Raw genomic sequence first — 20,235 nt, 5'->3', positions numbered from 1 at the left:
CATGCTCCGGGAGGCTGCCTCTCACGTGACTCGCCTGTGCGGTTCACGTGATGTTGCTTCCGGAGGCGGGGACCCAGGGTCAAGATGGCGGCCTACCTGCAGTGGCGGCGCTTCGTTTTCTTTGAGAAGGAGCTGGTGAAGGAGCCGCTGGGTAACGATGGGGCCGCTCCTGGGGCCGCGCCGGCCTCTGGATCCGCTGCCTCCAAGTTCTTCTGCCTCCCTCCCGGCATCACTGTCTGCGACTCAGGCCGCGGGAGCCTGGTCTTTGGAGATATCCTTCTTTTGGATCTGTTTCTTTCCTCAGAGGATGCCAGAAGAGATCCCTCCAGCTGGGATGGAAGCTGTCAGTGGCGCTTTGCACGCTCGCACTTCGATGCGAGCCCAGACTTCTCTGTGGTCTGATGGAGGAAAGAAGGAAGGTTCATTTTCTGACTTGTCAGTTGAGCAGCCCTGGGCAAGTCGTTTAGCTCTCAGCTTCAGTTTCCTTTTCTGTCAAAAGGTTGTTAATGCCAGTTTGACACGTTTAAGATCGCTCTCCTCACAAGTAGAAGCAACTTGCCTTCAAAAGATGTGTGTGTGTGTCAGCCGGGTGTGGTGGCACAGGCAGAGGCAGGCGGATCGCTGTGAGTTCGAGGCCAGCCTGGTCTACAAATCGAGTCCAGGACAGCCAAGGCTACACAGAGAAACCCTTGTCTTGAGAGAAAAGAAAAAAAAAAGTGTGTGTGCAAGGTGTTAACCTTGCCTGTCTAATACTGTAGGCAGGGAGGTCAACGAGACAAGGAATTTGTTTGCTTTGTTTGAAAGATGTGTGGGAAAGCCCTTGGAATGTTTAAGGAATGTTTATGGTATTACCTAGATTCTGATGTAAGTACAGTGAGGCCCCCAGAAGCCACGGTGACAAACTACCTAGGCGCTGCTTTCTCCAACTTACGACAGAGTTGCACCCAGGCTAATCCATCATAAATGGAACGTATTTTTAAAAAAGACTTATTTATTATTTATACAGTATCCTGCCCATATGTGTGCCTGCCCACCACAAGAAGATACCAGATCTCATTACAGATGGTTGTGAGCCACCATGTGGTTGGTGGGAACTGAACTCGGGACCTTTGGAAGAGCAGGTGGTGCTCTTAAACCTCTGAGCCATCTCTCCAGCCCCATGGGACGTATTATAAGCCAAAAATGCATTTGATATGCCTAGCCTACCAGTCTAGATAGTAGCAGAGTCACTGTACTGTGTCAGTTGTTGTCTTGCGATTCCATTGCTGACAGGAAGTAGTTCTGACCAGCAGCACAAGAGAGAATCTTTTTGTTTTGTTTTTTTGAGACAGGGTTTCTCTGTGTAGTCTTGGCTGTCCTGGACTCACTTTGTAGACCAGGCTGGCCTTGAACTCACATCGATCCCCCTGCCTCTGCCTCCCAAGTGGTGTGTCCCACTACTGCCCTGCTGTATCTTTAAAAAAATTTTTTTTGACAGGGTCTCAATGTGTAGACCATGCTGGCCTTGAACTCACGGAGATCTGCCTGCCTCTGTCTCCACTGGGATTAAGGGCTGCCCTCCAAGAGAGTATGTTGCCCATATTACTAGCCGAGGAAAGGCTGGCAGTTAGAAATATTCCTCCTCTAGTGCTCTGCCACTCGGACCTTCAAAGTAGGATTTCTACTGCACATCATTTTTGTATCATTGTAAATTAAAAATGGCTAAGTCAGTGACAACACATATTGATCATACCTTTAATTCTAAATTAAACTTAGCTGGGCTGGAGGGATGGCTCAGAGGTTAAGAACACCGACTGTTCTTCCTAAGGACCTGAGTTCAATTCCCAGCAACCACATGGTGGCCTCTTCTGGTGTGCAGGTGCATATGTGGGCAGAACAATGTATACATGATAAATAAATAAATCTTTTTTAAAAAATTAAACTTAGTAGGAAATTAGCAATGATAATTCTAAAACAGAAGTCATAACAGTATCTGATGATTGAAGTTGTGTGAATGTCATATCTCTTTTTTTTCTTTTTTTCTCCTTTATTAATTTATTCTTGTTACATCTCAATGGTTATCCCATCTCTTGTATCCTCCCATTCTTCCCTCCCTCCCATTGTCCCCTTATTCCCCTCCCTTATGACTGTTCCTGAGGGGGATTACCTCCCCCCGTATATGCTCATATGGTATCAAGTCTCTTCTTGGTAGAATGTGATATCTCTTAAGATGTGTATTTATGTGTGTCATTTCCATTTCTCTTTTGAAAAATTTTTCAACACAAGATCTCACGTAGCTCACATATAGCCAAGGGTGACGTTGAACTCCTAACCCTCTTGCCTTCCTCTCCTGAGTACTGTGATTACAGACATACATACATTTATATATATATATATATATATATATATATATAGAGAGAGAGAGAGAGAGAGAGAGAGGGGGGGGAGGGAGGGAGGGAGAGAAACCCTGCCTCAACACAAACAAAAGCCTTATTATTTATTATTCATACAGGCAGATTTATTCTGCCTGCATCCCAGAAGCGGGCATCAGATCACATTATAGATGGTTGTGATCCACCATGTGGTTGTTGGAATTGAAGTCAAGACCTTTGGAAGAGCAGCCAGTGCCTTTAACTTCTGCGCCATCTCTCCAGCCCTCGTGAAATATTTTAATTCCTCGTTGTACTATAGCAATGCTTTCAGAGTTTCGTTGTCTGCAGACACTTACAGCAGTGCAGCCATAGACAAGAAGGTGGGGTGGGACTTGTCACTCCTTGAAAGGAGGCTCCTTGACTGCCTGCACATATGGAGGGCCAGATCTGGTTCTTGCCACGTTCCCTACAGCTTACAGGGTTCCAGGCCTACAAACTGCGGGTGACACACCTCTATCAGCTGAAGCAGCACAATATTCTGGCGTCAGTTGGTGAGGATGAAGAGGGCATTAACCCCCTGGTAAGTCCCAGAAAAGAAAGATCCAGAGGTAAGGGGCTGGCTTTTGGTTGGAGGGAAACTAACACTCATGTGTCCATGGTCTGTCCCCAGGTAAAGATCTGGAACCTGGAGAAGAGAGACGGTGGCAATCCACTCTGCACTCGAATCTTCCCTGCCATCCCAGGAACAGAACCAACTGTTGTGTCTTGTTTGACGGTCCATGAAAATCTCAACTTTATGGCCATCGGTAAGCAGAAAGGAGGAAAACCCAGCAGTCCTAGGTCTTTCTAGAAATGATTTATTTTCATTTTATGTACATTGGTGTTTTGTTTACATGTCTGTGTGAGGGTGTCAGGTCCCACAGAACTGGAATAACAGACAGTTGTGAGCTGCCATGTGGGTGCTGGGACTTGAACCTAGTTCCTCTGGAAGAGCAGTCAGTGTTCTTAACCACTGAGCCATCTCTCCAGCCCCCATTCCTAGGTTCTAAAATGTATTTTACTTGAAGAAGTTTTTGCAGTTCATATGTGTTGTTCTCAGGGTACTGATTTGAGGCCTTGAGATTTACTAAAATTTATAATGTGGTCTGGAGAGATGGCTCAGAGATTAAGAGCACTGTCTATTCTTCCAAAGGTCCTGAGTTCAATTCCTAGCAATCACATGGTGGGTTACAACCATCTACAATGAGAGCTGGTGCCCTCTTCGGGTGTGCAGGCAGAATACTGTTTAAATAATAAATAAATAAATCTTGTTTTGTTTTTTGAGATAGGGTTTTTCTGTGTAGCCTTGGACTCGCTTTGTAGACCAAGCTGGCCTTAAACTCACAGCAATCCACCTGCCTCTGCCTCCCGAGTGCTGAGATTAAAAGTGTCCCCACGCCTGACATATAAATAAATCTTTTTAAAAATTGTAATGGAAAGATATTTACTTTTGCTCTTTTTGAATGAGTCAGTGAATGGGCCGGGTATGATGGTGTACTACCTTAATCCCAGCATTCAGGAGGTAGGGGTAAGCAGATGCTGGAGTTTGAGGCCAGCCTTGTCTACATAGTAAGTGTTAGGACAGCCAGGGCTGTGTAGAGACCTTGTCTAAAGAGAGAGAGGGGGAGGGAGGGGAAGAGAAGAGAAGGTGAGCCAGAGAATACATGTACTGAGGGTACCATGTTAGTGAGGTATGAGGAGAACGCTTGTCATTTCTTTCTTTCTTTCTTTTTTTTTTGGTTTTTCGAGACAGGGTCTCTCTGTGTAGTCTTGGCTGTCCTGGACTCACTTTGTAGACCAGGCTGGCCTCGAACTCACAGCGATCCGCCTGCCTTTGCCTCCTGAGTACTGGAATTAAAGGCATGCACCACCATGCCTGGCTCGCTTGTCGTTTCTTACAAGTGCCCCAGTGGACTTATTCTCTCTTTCTGCTTCCTCATCTCTTCCTCCACACTGAAATACTGCTTTCTGTTTTTCAGGTTTCACAGATGGCAGTGTTACTCTGAACAAGGGAGATATCACCCGGGACCGGCATAGCAAAACCCAGATTTTGCACAAGGGCAACTATCCTGTTACTGGACTGGCCTTTCGCCAAGCAGGAAAGACCACTCACTTGTTTGTTGTGACAACTGAAAATGTTCAGGTATAATTAAGGTCATACTCTAGGGGAACCAACAAGGGCCTCTCCAGTGCTCAAGGAGAGGCTGGGGAGTCTTAAGTATTTTATCATAGAGCCTTGAACCATTTGCCCCATGTAATAGTTTATTTCTTCAAGTAGGAGACTAAGAAGAGGTAGACTTAAGAAAAGAACTCTGCTTTTAATAGAGTAATGCGATTCTCTCTTGTTAGGCATACTTAGACACATAGCTTTAACTCTGGTTCCTGGAGTTACAGGCAGTTGTGAGCTGCCTTTGGAAAGTGTTTGGTACCAAGGATCGAGCCCGGAGCCTCCTGGTTAGTGTGCTCATACCGTTGCTGACCTGCTGCCCCAACCTAGGAATACACTTTAGAAGAACTGTTGCATTTCTTTAACTTGAAGGATTCTGGTGGTGGCTTGTGACTGTGGCCCCACAGTGCATACTCGGTAGCGAGGTGATAGTGATGGAGAGGGCAAGTCGCTGACGAGAGACTAGAGGGCTAAGTGGAGAGATGGCGAGAGAGTCAGGCTGGGCCGGGAATGTCTGTGTGAAGGCCTAGGCGCTGCCTCTTCAACGGAGCCTGCTAACTTTCTCTTACCTTTGGCAGTCCTACATAGTTTCTGGAAAGGACTACCCTCGTGTGGAGTTGGACACCCATGGTTGTGGCCTGCGCTGTTCAGCGCTGAGCGACCCTTCTCAGGATCTGCAGTTCATTGTTGCTGGAGATGAGTGTGTCTACCTTTACCAGCCAGATGAACGTGGGCCCTGCTTTGCCTTCGAGGGCCATAAGCTCATCGCCCACTGGTTTAGAGGCTACCTTGTCATCGTCTCCCGTGACCGGAAGGTGTCTCCCAAGTAAGACTCCAGGGAGAAGGAGAGGACTAGACTTGTCACCAGATCTGTGGTCTTTTTAAATCCTCATGCCGGGACCCAGCCAGTCGCACTTGAGTTTTATGTCACTGCACTTAGTTAGCTATTTTTTATGGACAAATGTGTTTTTGCTGCAGACATCTTCTGTAAAACTCCTGTGTAAATGTGAGGTGCTCAGGGGGTCTGACCTGGGATTGGGTTATTTTACTCTTTGGCTAAGGTAAGTTAGGTAGAGCCAGAAAGGACTGAGTGTCAGAGGAACTGCAAAGTACTTGGAAGTATATGGCATGAGTTTTCCAGAGGACTGAAAAGGGAATGGCGAGTCTTCTGCATTGTGAAAGCACTCCCTGTTGGGCTTGTGTGTGCAGGTGCATATATGTGTGCATGTGTGTAGAGGCCACAGGACATCCTTAGGTGTTACTCCTCAGGCACTGTCCACTTTGTTTTAGAGACAGAGTCTCTGACTAGCCTGGAGCTCACCAAGTGGATAGGCTGGCAACCAGGGAGGCCCCAGGATCTGCCTGTACCCACTTCCCCGGCCCAAGTGTATGCCACCACACCTGTTGTTTTAATTTCTTTTTTCTTTTTTTTTTTTTTTTTTTTTTTGGTTTTTCAAGACAGGGTTTCTCTGTGTAGCCTTGGCCATCCTGGACTCACTTTGTAGACCAGGCTGGCCTCGAACTCACAGCGATCCGCCTGCCTCTGCCTCCCGAGTGCTGGGATTTAAGCGTGTGCCACCACGCCCGGCTCTTAATTTCTTATCTTTAGTTATGTGTATAGGTTTTGTGCACATGTCTGCAGGTGCTCTGGAGGTCAGAGGCATCCCCTCCCTTAGAATGACAGGTGGTTGTGAGCCTCCTGATATGGGTGCTGGGAACTGCACTGGGGTCCCCTGAAGGAACAGTAAGTGCTGTTAACTGCTGAGCCATCGCCAACCCCTGTTCCTGGGTTCTTTCCTGTTTTATTTGGTTTTAAATGTGGGCTCTAAGGATTGAAGTTGGGTCCTTGTGCTTGCAAGGCAAGTACTTTATCCACAGCCCTCTCCCAGCCTCTCTTGGATTGTTTTCCTTCAGTACCCAGCACACTGTCTAACAACCCCGGCAATGGGTGATGTTTCTGTTGAGCAGACATCTGATGCTTGACTTTCTACTCTGTTGGCTAGGATTAATGATAGGATGCTGAAGGGTAAGACCAGGATTATGTGTTCTTTTCCACAGCCATCAGCACAATTCTGCATGTATGAGATGAGCTGCCAGAGGGGCCAATGAGGTGATTTGTTCTAACTGGAGTGGGGCAGCACCAAAGTTGTCATGGGAAGGAACCATAAGGGAACTGAGACAGAGGTGGTCTAAAGTGCTTTTCTTTCCTGTGCAGGTCAGAGTTTACCGGCAGGGACACACAGAACTCTGACAAGCAAATTCTCAACATCTATGATCTGTGCAACAAGTTCATAGCCTACAGTGCTGTTTTTGAGGATGTGGTGGATGTGCTCGCTGAGTGGGGCTCCCTGTACGTGCTGACGCGGGATGGGCGGGTCCACGCATTGCAGGAGAAGGACACACAGACCAAACTGGAGGCAAGGCCACCAGGTTCTCAAAGCTGGCATAAGCATCTATAAATTAGCTGTAGGAGTGGGTTTCTTAGGTCCCCCGGGCCCAATGACTTTTCTTTCCTTTTGGTCACAGCCTTCTGCAGTTTCCTTAGAATCTAAGATGTGGCCTTAGAGGGAAGTAATGGCTGGGAGCCAGGCCATGCCCCCTGTCTACAGAGACCTGTAGGTGAAGTGTATTAGTGTTGGTCTTGAGGTCTTTGTCTAGTCTGTAGGCAGGTTGTAACTCCAGGACTGTCTACTGTGTCTGTTATGGGTATGTTTCGGGAGGGTATACCTCAGAACTGCTTCTACCAATGTCCTAATCTCTTCTTCTAGATGCTATTTAAGAAGAATCTATTTGAGATGGCAATTAACTTGGCTAAGAGTCAGCATCTGGACAGCGATGGGCTGGCTCAAATCTTCATGCAGTATGGAGACCATCTCTACAGCAAGGGCAACCATGATGGAGCTGTGCAGCAGTATATCCGGTTAGTCTGGATGTGCTGTGGGATGTAGCTCTGGATGCAGAATAGGCAGCTAGGTTGCTGAAACCCATGTGGAGGTGAGGGCACAGGTCGAGGTGTTGTATTTCACCAGGAAGTATTCACTTTTCCTATGGAAACTGTGGTACTGCCAGTGAGAGGACAACTGGGTGTGGTGAAACATGCCTGTAGTCCCCGGACTACAGCAGGAGAATTGTGAGTTCAAGACTAGTCTGTTTACACAGTGGACCTATCTTAAAACACAAAGCCCAGCATGGTGGCACACGCCTTTAATCCCAGCTTTTGGGAGGCAGAGGTAGGGGCATCTCTGTGAGTTCAACGCCAACTTGGCCCAGATAATTTCCCAAGGCAGCCATAACTACATAATGAGACTGTGCCTCAAAAACAGTCAGATCAGGGGGCTGGAGAGATGGCTCAAAGATTAAGAGCACTGTCTATTCTTTCAAAGGTTCTGAGTTCAATTCCCAGCAACCACATGGTGGGTTATAACCGTCTACAATGAGATCTGGTGTCCTCTTCTGGTGTGTAGGCACACATTTGGGCAGAATACTGTATAAATAAATTAATAAAATCTGAAAGAAAAAAAAAAGCCGGGCATTGGTGGCATACACCTTTAATCCCAGCACTCAGGGAGGCAGAGGCAGGAGGATCACTGTGAGTTCGAGGCCAGCCTGGACTGCAAAGTGAGTCCAGGACAGCCAAGGATACACAGAAAAACCTTGTCTTGAAAAACCAATAAGTAAATAAATAAATAAAATAAAAGCCAAAACCAACCAAACAAAATGAAAAGAGCAAAAGAACCAGTGTGTCAGTCAGTCTTGTGTGACTGATAGCAACTTGACTGTTAGATGTGGGCAAGCCAAGACCCACTCACAGGTCTGCAGTGATGCCTCTGCAGCTGACTTGACCAAGCCCTCTAATCCTGATGATATTGACATTTCTCTAGAACCATTGGAAAGTTGGAGCCATCCTATGTGATCCGTAAGTTTCTGGATGCCCAGCGCATCCACAACTTGACTGCCTACCTACAGACCCTGCATCGGCAATCTCTGGCTAATGCTGATCACACCACCCTGCTTCTGAACTGCTATACCAAGCTCAAGGACAGCTCCAAGTTGGAGGAATTTATCAAGGTGAAGGAAGTGTGGTGTTGGATGCAATGGTTCCTAGAAGCCTCACTGAGCCTGAGGTGGCTTTACCAGGACTAGCTGTTCTTTAACAGGACATAGGAAAGCAGAGGGCCAGCTTTACTTGGGAACCAGTGCTCTCCTCTAAAGAAAGAAGAGTAGCTGTTCCTGCTAGCTGTCTAGAACATTCCATGGCACTGAAGCCCAGGAAGTACCATTAAGGAAGACCTTGGACCCTAGAAATACCTTTCTAATGGCAGGGACAGAGGAAAGCCTTGGGTCTTTAAGCAGAATTGCAGGGGCTGGCTACCATGTTTTCAAAGCCAGCATGTAACTGCCCTGTAGAAGCAGGCCTTTGTGTCCGATGCCTGTTCATCCGCCTTCTGCAGACACTACCATGCAAATGGTTTAATGTCTTGTTGGCAGACAAAGAGTGAGAGTGAGGTCCACTTTGATGTGGAGACAGCCATCAAGGTCCTCCGGCAGGCTGGCTACTACTCCCATGCCCTCTATCTGGCTGAGAACCACGCACATCATGAGTGGTACTTGAAGATTCAGCTAGAGGACATTAAGGTAGGTGACGTTTGTTCTTGCATTGGGCAGAATGCAGCTTTGAGGACATACTGGGAAAGATAGAAATGCATCCTGGTGGGGGAGGTACTAGCTCACCTTTTACCTCTCCACAGAACTATCAGGAAGCCCTTCAGTATATTGGTAAGCTGCCCTTTGAGCAGGCAGAGAGTAACATGAAACGATATGGCAAGATCCTCATGCACCACATCCCGGAGCAGACAACCCAGTTGCTGAAAGGACTCTGTACTGACTATCGGTCCAGTCTGGAAGGCCGAGGCGATCGGGAGGCTCTAGGCTGCCGGGTGAGACCTTGGGAAATAGTTTTGAGTGGCAGGGATCAGCTTAGAGGCATGTGAGTACTGAGCCATCTTAGCCACTCCCCTCTTCCTTTTCTCCGTCCTAGGCCAACTCTGAGGAGTTCATCCCCATCTTTGCAAACAACCCAAGAGAGCTGAAAGCCTTCCTGGAGCACATGAGCGAAGTGCAGCCAGACTCACCCCAGGGTATCTATGACACACTCTTGGAGCTGCGGCTGCAGAACTGGGCCCATGAGAAGGATCCACAGGTAACACCTGGCCAGAGCCATGGGAGGTGCTGGAAAGAAAACAGCTGGGTGCTCACTGGTGTTGCCCTGGCGGTGAATAAGGAAAAGCTAGTTCCTCTTATGCCTGTTCTCCAGTTTTGTGGCTGCCTTTGTTGCCTTGTTTAGACTAATGGTTCTCGACCTTCCTGAGGCTGCCACCCTTTAGTACAGCTCCTCGTGTTGTGGTAATCCCCAACCATAGAACTATTTTGTTATTGGTTTTTCTTTTCCTTTTTTTTTTCTGTTTGTTTGTTTGTTTGTTTTTGAGACAGGGTTTCTCTGTGGAGCCTTGGCTGTCCTGGACTTGATTTGTAGACCAGGCTGCCCTCGATCTCACAGAGATCTCTTGCCTCTGCTTCCCGAATGCTGGGATTAAAGGCGTGTACCACCGTGCCCAGCTTGTTGTTAGTTTTTCAAGACAGGATTTCTTTGTGTAGCCCTGGCTGTCCTGGACTCCCTTTATAGACCAGGCTAGCCTTGAACTCACATTGATTTGTTGCCTTTGCCTTCCGAGAGCTGGGGTTACTGGCATGCACCACTGCGCCCAGCTCCCATAGACTATTTTTGTTGCTACTTCATAACTAATTTTGCTGCTTTTATAAATTAAATAATATAAATTATTTTGGAGATCCAGGCTGAGAACTGCTGGCTTACAGAGCGTAGCACCTTACCTGTGGGGCTAAGTGGGCTTTCCTGATGGGAAATTGGACTGAGGGAGACACTTGATTTGCCTTCTGATGACTAGGGGCCCAACCATTTTCTCCTGTAGGCCAAGGAGAAACTTCATGCAGAGGCTATCTCCCTGCTGAAGAGTGGCCGATTCTGTGACGTGTTTGACAAGGCGCTGGTCCTGTGCCAGATGCATGACTTCCAGGATGGAGTCCTTTACCTCTATGAGCAGGGGAAGCTGTTCCAGCAGATCATGCACTACCACATGCAGCATGAGCAGTACCGGCAGGTGATCGCGGTGTGTGAGCGCCATGGGGAGCAGGACCCCTCCTTGTGGGAACAGGCCCTCAGCTACTTTGCCCGCAAGGAGGAAGACTGCAAGGAGTATGTGGCGGCTGTCCTCAAGCACATCGAGAGCAAGAACCTCATGCCACCTCTCCTAGGTACTGGGGAGGACAGGCTGCCCCAGTGTGGGCTCTGTTCACAGAGTGCTGCTTGGCTCATTACCTTATTTCCTCTTGCCCCGCCCCCCCATCTCAGTGGTGCAGACCCTGGCCCACAACTCCACAGCTACCCTGTCCATCATCCGAGACTACCTGGTCCAAAAACTGCAGAAACAGAGCCAGCAGATTGCACAGGATGAGCTTCGGGTGAGGCGGTACAGAGAGGAGACCACGCGTATCCGCCAGGAAATCCAAGAGCTCAAGGCGAGGTACCATGTTGGGATGTGCGGAGTGGTGCGGGGATGACTTGGGCTGTCAGTGTGCTGGGGCATGCTTTCCTGGACAGAGGATTCATAAAGTGGGTTTGAGCTCCCTCTTTCTTCCTTTTTTAAAATTCCTTTCTCCCCTTTTTCCTTCTTAAGGATTAATCTTAGGCATCAGTTCTCAATTTTTGGGGGGTCACATACCAGATATCCTGCATATCAGATATTTGTGATTCATAACAGCAACAGAATTAGAGTTATGAAGTAGGAACAAAAATAATTTTATGGGCTGGGTGTGGTGGCACACGCCTTTAATCCCAGCACTCAGGGAGGCAGAGGCAGGCAGATCTTTGTGAGTTCGAGGCTAGCTTGGTCTACAAAGTGAGTCCAGGACAGCCAAGGCTACACAGAGAAACCCTGTTTCAAAAAAAAATTTTTTTATTTTTATTTATTTATTTTTTTTATGGTTGGGGGTCACAACAGCATGGGGAGCTGTATTAAAGCACTAGGAGGTTGAAAACCACTGCTCTAGGGCCTCTTACACATGCTAGGTGCCCACTACACCACTATAACTGCAGACCCACAGCCATTTGAAGACATTTTAATCAATTCTAAAAAAAAAAAAATCAATTATATATCCTTCCTTTTTTTTTTTTTTTTTTTTTTGAGACAGAGTCTGACTATATAGCTCTAGCTGTCCTAGAACTGCCTGTGTAGGTTGGGCTGGCCTGAAACACACACCAATCACTTGCTTCTGCTTCCTAGATGCTAGAATTCAAGGGGCTTGACACCATACCTAGTCATAAATCTTATTTTTAAAAAAATATTTATTTTATGTATATGAGTACTCTGTCTGCACATATACCTACATGGCAGAAGAGGGCATCAGATACCAGGATAGATGGCTGTGAGCTACCATGTGGTTGCTGGGAATTGAACTCAGGACCTCTGGAAGAGCAGACAGTGCTCTTAATCGCTGAGCCGTCTCTCCAGCCCCCATAAATCTTATTTTTAAAGATTTTGTGTATGTGTGTGTGTGTGTGTGTGTGTACACAAGTGTGCTTGTGCTTGAATAAGAGGCCAACGAGACTATTGGATTTCCTAGAACTGGAGTTATAGGCCCTTAATATAGAAGTTCTCTTCAAAAGGAATGTGTATGTCTAACCAATGATGCATCTCTTCAGCCTTATTACTCTTTTTTTTTTCTCTGTTTTTGTTTTATGAGACAGGGTTTCTCTGTGTAGTCTTGGCTGTCCTAGACTTAGCTTTGTAGACCAGGCTGGCCGAGTGCTTCCCGAGTGCTGGGATTAAAGGCACGTGCCACCACTGTCTAGCCCTATTATTTTTTAAATTGTTTATTCGTGTTTAAATTATGTACGTGTGTGTGTATGTGTAGTTGAGTGCAGGTGCCTGCAGATGACAGAGGTATCAGGCCCCAGGAGTTAGAGTTACAGGCAGTTCTGAGCCCCACCCCCACTCCCCGGGTATGCTGGGCTGAACTCAAGTCCTCTGCAAGGGCGTGCACTCTTAGTTGTAGAGGCACCTTTCCTGCCCCATAAGTCTGTAATGGGCTTGGGAGGTTATTTTATGGCTAGTACTTCTCTGCTTATATAATATTTCTCTTTTCTGAGCAAACATCTAAGTTGTGAAACTGTTCTGAAATAATTTGATTTTAGAAAATACAGAAAGTGGATAGTTTAATTTCAAAATTTTTGTTTGCAGTTCTGGAGATTGAACTCAGTGCCACTTAAATGCTAGGCAGACACAGTGCCAATTAGCTGTACCCTCAGCAATCTCAGAAAAATTTTTTGTTTTTGTGTGTGTGTGAGTGTGGGTATGTGTGCCACAGGGACGTGTGGAACTCAGAGGGCTGCTTTCACTAATTCTCGCCTTGCTGAGGTAGGGGCTCTTATTTCTGCCATGCTGCATACTCTAGTCTGCCTGACCCACAGGTTTCTACCTCTGAGAGTGCTGGGATCACAGGCATGCACTGCCACATCCCATTTTCCCACATGGATTCCAGGGCTCAAACTCAGCTGTCCAGCTCAAATAACAAGCACTTTCCTCTGCTGCCCCATCTTACCGCCCTCTTTAGTTTTATGACAGGTCTCACTGAGTCTCCTGGCCTCCTCTTGCACTCATGAACTGCCAATTCCACTGCCTTAGCCTTCACAGTAGCTGTGATATGGGCCTGTTCCACTAGGCTTGGTTTGTTTTTACTTTTTTCATTTTACTTTTTGTGGGCATTAGTGTTTTGCCTGCATACATATCTGAGTGAGGATGTTGGAACTAGAGTTACAGCCGGGTGTCATGTGCTTTTTGCTGGGAATTGAACCCGGGTCCTTTAGAAGAGCAGCCAGTGCTCTTAACCTCTGAGCCATCTCTCCAGCCCATATTTTGCTTTAATTTTGAGACTTAAGTCTTATCCTGTGGCCTGGGCTGGCCTGAACTCAATTCAAAGCAATCTTTCCGCTTCATCCTCCTAAGTGCTGGGATTGCAGGAACATCATGCCTGGATAGAATTATTAATAGTAGGAAGCATTCTCAAGTGTTACATCTTTAGGGGTTTCTTTGTTTGAGACAGTCTCATGCAGCTGAAGCTGGCCCTGCACTCCTTACTCTCCCTCAAGTGCTGGCACCATAGGCATCCACTAACATGCCCAGCTCCCCAGGGTTCGGTCTGCTCTGCCCATTACACTGCAAAATGTTTATTTCGAATGCTGTCTTCTTTCCAGTTAGCCTTTATCATGTCCTTCCTAATAAAGCCTTTCATAAATAATAGACAAGTAGCCCTGCCTTCTGGGCCCTCGTGTCCTTGAGACATACCTTAACCTGTTGTTTTTTGTTTGTTTGTTTTTTGGTTTTTTGGGTTTTTTTTTGAGGCAAGGTTTCTCTGTGTAGCCTTAGCTGTCCTAGACTCGCTTTGTAGACCAGGCTGGCCTCGAACTCACAGTGATCCACCTGCCTCTGCCTCCCGAGTGCTGGGATTAAAAGCGTGCGCCACCACGCCCAGCAAACTAACTTTAACCTGTTTTTTTGTTTTGTTTTTTAAAGATTTATTTATTATGTATACAATGTTCTGCTTGCATGTACACCTGTACACCAGAAGAGGGCACCATATCGCTTTATAGATAGTTGTGAGCTGCCATGTGGTTACTGGGAATTGAACTCAGGACCTTTAGAAGAGCAGCCAGTGCTCTTAACCTCTGAGCCATCTGTCCAGCATCCTCTGCTTGCAGGGGCCCTGGGTTCAGGTCCCAGCATCCACATCAGGTGGCTCACAACTGCCTGTGACTCCAGCTCCAGAAAATTTGATGTCTTCTGACCTCTGCAGGCATTCACAGTCTAGTGGTGCAAATGCACTCACTCAGGCATACACTTAACACATGGAAGAAATCTAGAAAAAAATAGGTAGATGGTTACAGTGTCTGAAATTGTTGTAAATTCTGGGAAAATAAATGGAGAAAAAGAAGGAGACTAGAGAGATGGCTCAGGGATTGAGAGCATGTCCTATTCTTGCTGAGGACTCAAGTTCAGTTCCTAGCAACTGCCTATAACTCCAGCTCCAGGGGATCGGGCCCTTCCTTGGAACTCATGTCATAACTTAAAAAAGAAATCTTAAAGCTGGACGGTGGTGGCACACGCCTTTAATCCCAGCACTCGGAAGGCAGAGGCAGGCAGATTGCAGTGAGTTCGAGGCCAGCCTGGTCTCCAAAGTGAGCCCAAGATAGCCAAGGCTACACAGAGAAACCCTGTCTTGAAAAACAAAACCAAAAAAAAGGGGGGGGGGAGTGGCAGAGGTGGCCAGAAGATGGCTTAGTGGTTAAAGCACTAGCTGTTCTTGCACAGGGCCTGGGTTGGACTCATAGCACCCATATGGTGGCTTACAGCCATATATAACTTCAGCTTTATAGGATCCAGCACTCTCCTCCGGCCTCCTGTGGTATACATCTTACATAGAAAAACCACTCATATACATAAAGTAAAAATAAATCCAGGTATAGAAATCTTTAAAAGGCTGGAGAGATGGCTCAGAGGTTAAGAACACTGACTGCTCTTCCAAAGGTCATGAGTTCAATTCCCAGCAACCACATGGTGGCTCACAGGCATCTATAACGAAACCTGGTGCTTTCTTCTAGCCTGCAGGCAGAATGCTGTAGACATAATAAATAAATAAATAAATCTTTTTTTTTTTTTTTTTTTTGGTTTTTTGGTTTTTCGAGACAGGGTTTCTCTGTGTAGCCTTGGCCATCCTAGACTCACTTTGTAGACCAGGCTGGCCTTGAACTCACAGCGATCCGCCTGCCTCTGCCTCCCGAGTGCTGGGATTAAAGGCATGCGCCACCACGCCTGGCTAAATAAATACATCTTTTTAAAAAATCTTTAAAAATAACAAAGGGAGAAAAACAATGTCTGTCTGTCTGTCTGTCTGTCTGTCTTTATGGGCGTGGGAAGACCCTGGGCTAAGTAAACACTGCTACTAAACTAGGTCTGCATCTCTCATCTTCCCCTATGGCAATTTTAGATAAGGCAGGCAGGAAAGGCTCCTTTAAAGGGATTTGGTGAGCCGCGTGTGTTGGTGGATGCCTGTAATCCCAGCACTTGGGAGGCAGAAGCAGGCAGATCTCTGTGATTTCGAGGCCACCCTAGTCTACAAAGTGAGTTCTAAGAGAGCTAAGGCTACACAGAGAAACCCTGTCTCAAAAAACCCAAAAAATGAAAAAGAAAAAAAGATTTGGTGAGAGTTTGAAAACTGAAGGAAAGCGGTTTATCCTTCTGGATGACTTGCAATTACAAACGTCACTGCAGGTTGGAGCCCCCACCCGCACCCCCAGACAGAGTTGCTTTGTATACCCTTGGCTGGCCTTGAACTCACAGAGATCTTTCTGCTTCTCCCTCTGGGGATTAAAGGCTACCACCTGGCACAGGTTGGAGAATTTTGTCTGTTTAACTTCCTTTGGGTGATAAGAACAGGAGGGTTTCTCAGCCCTTCTCAGGGACCTGTTGTTGTTGTTTTTGTTTTTTGAGACAGGGTTTCTCTGTGTAGCCTTGGCTGTCCTGGACTCATTCTGTAGACCAGGCTGGCCTCAAACTCACAGAGCTCCACCTACCTCTGCCTCCTGAGTTTTGGGATTAAAGGCATGGGCCACCACACCCGGTGCAGGGACCTTCTTGTACATCCTGTTTCTCCACTGGGTGTGTGGCCATCAGTCTTTACCACTGTTTATGTCTCTGGCCTGTAGTCCAAAGATTTTCCAGAAGACCAAGTGCAGCATCTGTAACAGTGCCTTGGAGCTGCCTTCAGTCCACTTCCTGTGTGGCCACTCCTTCCACCAGCACTGCTTTGAGAGTTACTCAGAAAGTGATGCTGACTGCCCCACCTGCCTCCCTGAGAACCGGAAAGTAATGGATATGATCCGGGCCCAGGAACAGAAACGAGATCTCCATGATCAGTTCCAGCATCAGGTGGGGATGAGGAGCAGATTAAAAAAGGTGGGGGACAGGGTGGTGTGGAGAGGGCTCAGTAGTTAAAGCACTTCCTGCTCACTTCCAGAGCTCACTTCCTGCTCTCTGGAAGGCCTGAGTTAACTTCCCATTGCCCACACCAGGAGGCTCACCACGCCTGTGGTCCAGCTCCATGGTATCCAATGCCCTCTTCTGGCCTTCATTGGTCACAGTCCTCGGAGTGCCAGAGGATTTGTTCCCTTTTCAGTTAGCACGAGAGCAATGCAGGTCTAATTCCTCCTCTTTGCTTCTAGCTCAAGTGTTCGAATGACAGCTTCTCCGTGATCGCTGACTATTTTGGCCGAGGGGTTTTCAACAAGTTGACTCTGCTGACCGACCCTCCTGCAGCCAGACTGACCTCCAGCCTAGAGGCTGGGCTGCAGCGGGACCTGCTGATGCACTCCAGGCGGGGAACTTAATTAAGCAGCTCCTGGGAAAGCCTATAGCCCTGGGCCCCTGAAACACAGACAGAGAGCGAGCTATGCTAGCAGACACGACCAGTTCCAGACCCTCAGGACTCAAGAAGGGATCTGCTTTTCCTGCCTCCTCCTTTTGCCAGCCTGCTGTCCTCCTGCTGACCAGCAACATAGAGTGTTCCACACCAGTGAGGAAGGGCACCTCGGCAACCTCTCTGTGGACAATAGCTGCTTTATTCTCCATTCATGAGCACCAGGCTGTGCTTGGGTCCTTGCTCTCAAAGCCTATAAATAAAAGAGTATAATGACATGAGGGCTGAATATTTTCAGGTGGTTTTTTGTTTTTGAGACAGAGTCTGTGTAGCCCTGAAACTTGAACTCCCAAAGATCCTCCTGCTTCTGTCTCTTGAATCTGGGATTAAAGGCATGTGCCGTCACACCTCGCACTCAGGTGACTCTAATTTATATCGAAGAACCTCCCTGAGTTCCAGAGCTCTAGCTTCCTGCCCCAGGTCCTATCTGGTCGGCTCCATGTCATTTCAGTAGGGCGCGGGGCCTGTGGCATCTAGGAAAGTTAAGCTCACTGAAGAACTTTGTTGTGTTGGAACTTGAACACAAGGCAGGTATTTCACTAAGCTATGTACCACCAGCCTCCTGAAGAACCTTGTCAGAAGGCCTAGTGATGCTGGGTGTGGTAGCACACACTAGTAAACAAGAAACTGAGGCAGGAGGATCACAAGTTAGGAGCAGCCTTCACTACAAAGACTTAAAACAAAAGTAGGACTGAACTTCAACTGCAAGGGCATCCTGGAGCAAGACATATGAAACAGCTCTTGCTTAGTCAAACAGAAACTGGGAAAGACTCTCTTCCCATGCCTGTAACCCAGAACTTCTGAGGTGGAGACAGGAGTTCAAAGTCAGCCTCAACACAGTTCTCTGTGGGCTGGCTGCCTGAGCCCGTCTCAAAAACTACAGATCCCATGAGATGACTCAGCAGGTGGGTCCACTTGCACAGCCTGATGATCTGAGTTTGATGCCTTAGGGCCACAGGGTGAAAGATCTCCCTCAGATTGGCCTCTTCCATCACACACAAACATGCATGCACACACATGTAATAATCCTAAGGTGTTTTAAAACAAACAGAGGGCAGATAGCCTTGAGCCTAGACAGATTAGTATCCTGCTGTATTCAGTATCAGATAAACAGGATAAAAGATCTTTTGTTCAAATGTTTTTCCCCTTTTGAAATTCTCAGGTTAAAGGTTATATTACTGTGTTTATGTTATTTGGGGCCCTGTCAGCAAATTGCTCCCTTGAGATTGAGATTTAAAGAAACACAAGCAGGCTGGTGGTGCATGCAGTACTGAGGAGGATCTCCCTGAAGTCCAGGCCAGCTGGGGCCAGGAGAAAAATCATGGGCACTGTGATTTGGGCAGCTTTGTTAAAGAGGCAACATGGTAGATGTTTTCCTGGGTTTGTAGTTTACAAAGCCTTTCTATGTAGCCCTGGCTAGCCTTGAACTTGCAACAGTTTTCATTTGTCAGTTTCCCAATGGGTTGGGATTCCAGGCTGTCACTGCATTGGCAGTAATGATAGACTGGATCAGATGGGATGGCTTCAGACTGAATCCTAGCTGTGTTATTTGACTTTGGGCTACTCTTTTTTTCTTTCTTTCTGTTTTTGTTTTTGTTTTTTTTTCTTTTTGTTTTTTGTTTTGTTTTGTTGTTCCATTTTTTCTTTTCTATTTTATTTTTTTAATTTTTTAATTTTTTGGTTTTTTGGGACAGGGTTTCTCTGTGTAGCCTTGGCTGTCCTGGACTCACTTTGTAGACCAGGCTGGCCTCGAACTCAAAGCGATCCGCCCGAGTGCTGGGATTAAAGGCCTGCACCACCACCACCACCATGCCCGGCTTCCATTTTTTCAAGACAGGGTTTCTCTGTGTAGCCTTGGCTGTTCTAGACTCACTCTGTAGACCAAGCTGGCCTCAAACTCACAGAGACCTACCTGCCTCTGCCTCCCTGAGTGCTGGGATTACAGGAGTGCACCACACTGTCTTTCGGCTCCTCTTAAATTTTTCTATTTACATTTGTTTAGTGTGAGTGATGTGGAGGTGGACTAGGCATGTGATGGAACACATGTGGAGGTCAGAGGCCAACTTTATGGAGTGGGTTCTCTCCTACCTTTACCATGGATTAAAACTCAGGGGTCAGACTCAGGTCACCATGACTGCACAGTTACGTGCTTTACCCACGGAGCCATTTGGCAGCTCCAGGGCCATTCTCTTCCATTTTGAGATGAGCTCTTCCTGTGTTGTCTAGGCAGGTCTTGAACCCCTGGGCACAAGGCATCCTCATCCTGTCTTAGCCTCCTCAGCAGCTGGAGTCAGATGTGTGTACCACTCCTTCTAGCAACTTAGGGCAATTCCTACCTTCTCAGAACCTCATTTTTTTTTCCAATCTGGGCATAACTTTGAACAGCAATTATGACTTAAGAAACAAATGGCTGTCTATGTCTGTCTGTACCATGCTCAATTCATTACTATTAGTCAAAGCAGTGGAAAGAACCATGCATGTGTGTTTCTTGGGACTAACCCAAGACCTTGGGCATGCTATACTGTGCTGTGCATGCCAGTCCAGCATGTGTGTGTGTGCGCTAGGGTTCTTTTTGTTTGCTTTTGAGATAGATAGGGTCCTGCTACCCAGCATGGCACTGAACTGAGAATCCTTTTGCCTTGGTCTCCCCAGCACTGGCACACACCTGACAAGCGCTTTCTAGGCTGGGGATATAGCTCAGTGGTACAAAGTACACCTAGGACACGAGGCCTTGAACTTCACCCTCATGAGTGTTGGCACACCCACTTGTCTCTAGCTGCACTCATACCCACACTCCCACTTGTCTTTAGGGTTCCCCCCGACTCACTTGTGTTTAGGGTTGCACCCCCACCTCCCACTCACTGGTTTTTAGGGTTGCACACTCCCCCATACTCACTTTAGGGTTGCATCTCCGCCACACTCACTGTCTTTAGAGTTGCACACCTTCCCCATACACACACTGTCTTTTGGGTTGCATATTCCACACATACCCTTTTTCACTATATAGACCAGTCTGGCCACAAACTTCACAAACTTGCAGAGATTTGTCCCTGTCTCTTGAGTGCTGGGAAT

At 47.1% G+C, this 20,235-nt stretch overlaps 1 protein-coding gene and 1 long non-coding RNA gene across 2 annotated transcripts; one reads left to right on the top strand and one right to left on the bottom strand.

The window, feature by feature from the left end:
- Nucleotides 1–33: 33 nt before the first annotated feature.
- VPS11 (VPS11 core subunit of CORVET and HOPS complexes) lies at nt 34–17,384 on the top strand. Its single transcript, XM_084783366.1, has 15 exons — nt 34–275; nt 2,787–2,931; nt 3,022–3,157; nt 4,370–4,533; nt 5,136–5,383; nt 6,773–6,974; nt 7,326–7,477; nt 8,439–8,625; nt 9,046–9,192; nt 9,306–9,494; nt 9,596–9,757; nt 10,545–10,887; nt 10,985–11,156; nt 16,394–16,616; nt 16,910–17,384. Exons 1-15 carry the CDS (start codon nt 85–87, stop codon nt 17,072–17,074), a joined length of 2,826 nt encoding a protein of 941 aa, XP_084639492.1. The 5' UTR covers nt 34–84; the 3' UTR covers nt 17,075–17,384.
- Nucleotides 11,169–16,876, bottom strand: LOC311598330. Its single transcript, XR_014779531.1, has 3 exons — nt 16,814–16,876; nt 15,240–16,387; nt 11,169–15,075 (listed from the first exon to the last, which is right to left on the bottom strand). It is a non-coding gene; the product is annotated as an uncharacterized lncRNA (long non-coding RNA).
- Nucleotides 17,385–20,235: the final 2,851 nt, after the last annotated feature.

Source organism: Acomys minous, assembly GCF_964271855.1.
Source record: "Acomys minous genome assembly, chromosome: 5".
Lineage (NCBI taxonomy): Eukaryota > Metazoa > Chordata > Mammalia > Rodentia > Muridae > Acomys > Acomys minous.
This window is presented reverse-complemented; position numbering and strand designations above follow the sequence as displayed.

Bases quoted from the DNA above. Each gene is read 5' to 3' on its own strand.
- VPS11 (XM_084783366.1), top strand. From the start codon at position 85: ATGGCGGCCTACCTGCAGTGGCGGCGCTTCGTTTTCTTTGAGAAGGAG. The intron at 10,888-10,984 runs GTACTGGGGAGG...CCCCCATCTCAG, and splicing joins CCTCATGCCACCTCTCCTAG to TGGTGCAGACCCTGGCCCAC. The intron at 16,617-16,909 runs GTGGGGATGAGG...CTTTGCTTCTAG, and splicing joins ATGATCAGTTCCAGCATCAG to CTCAAGTGTTCGAATGACAG.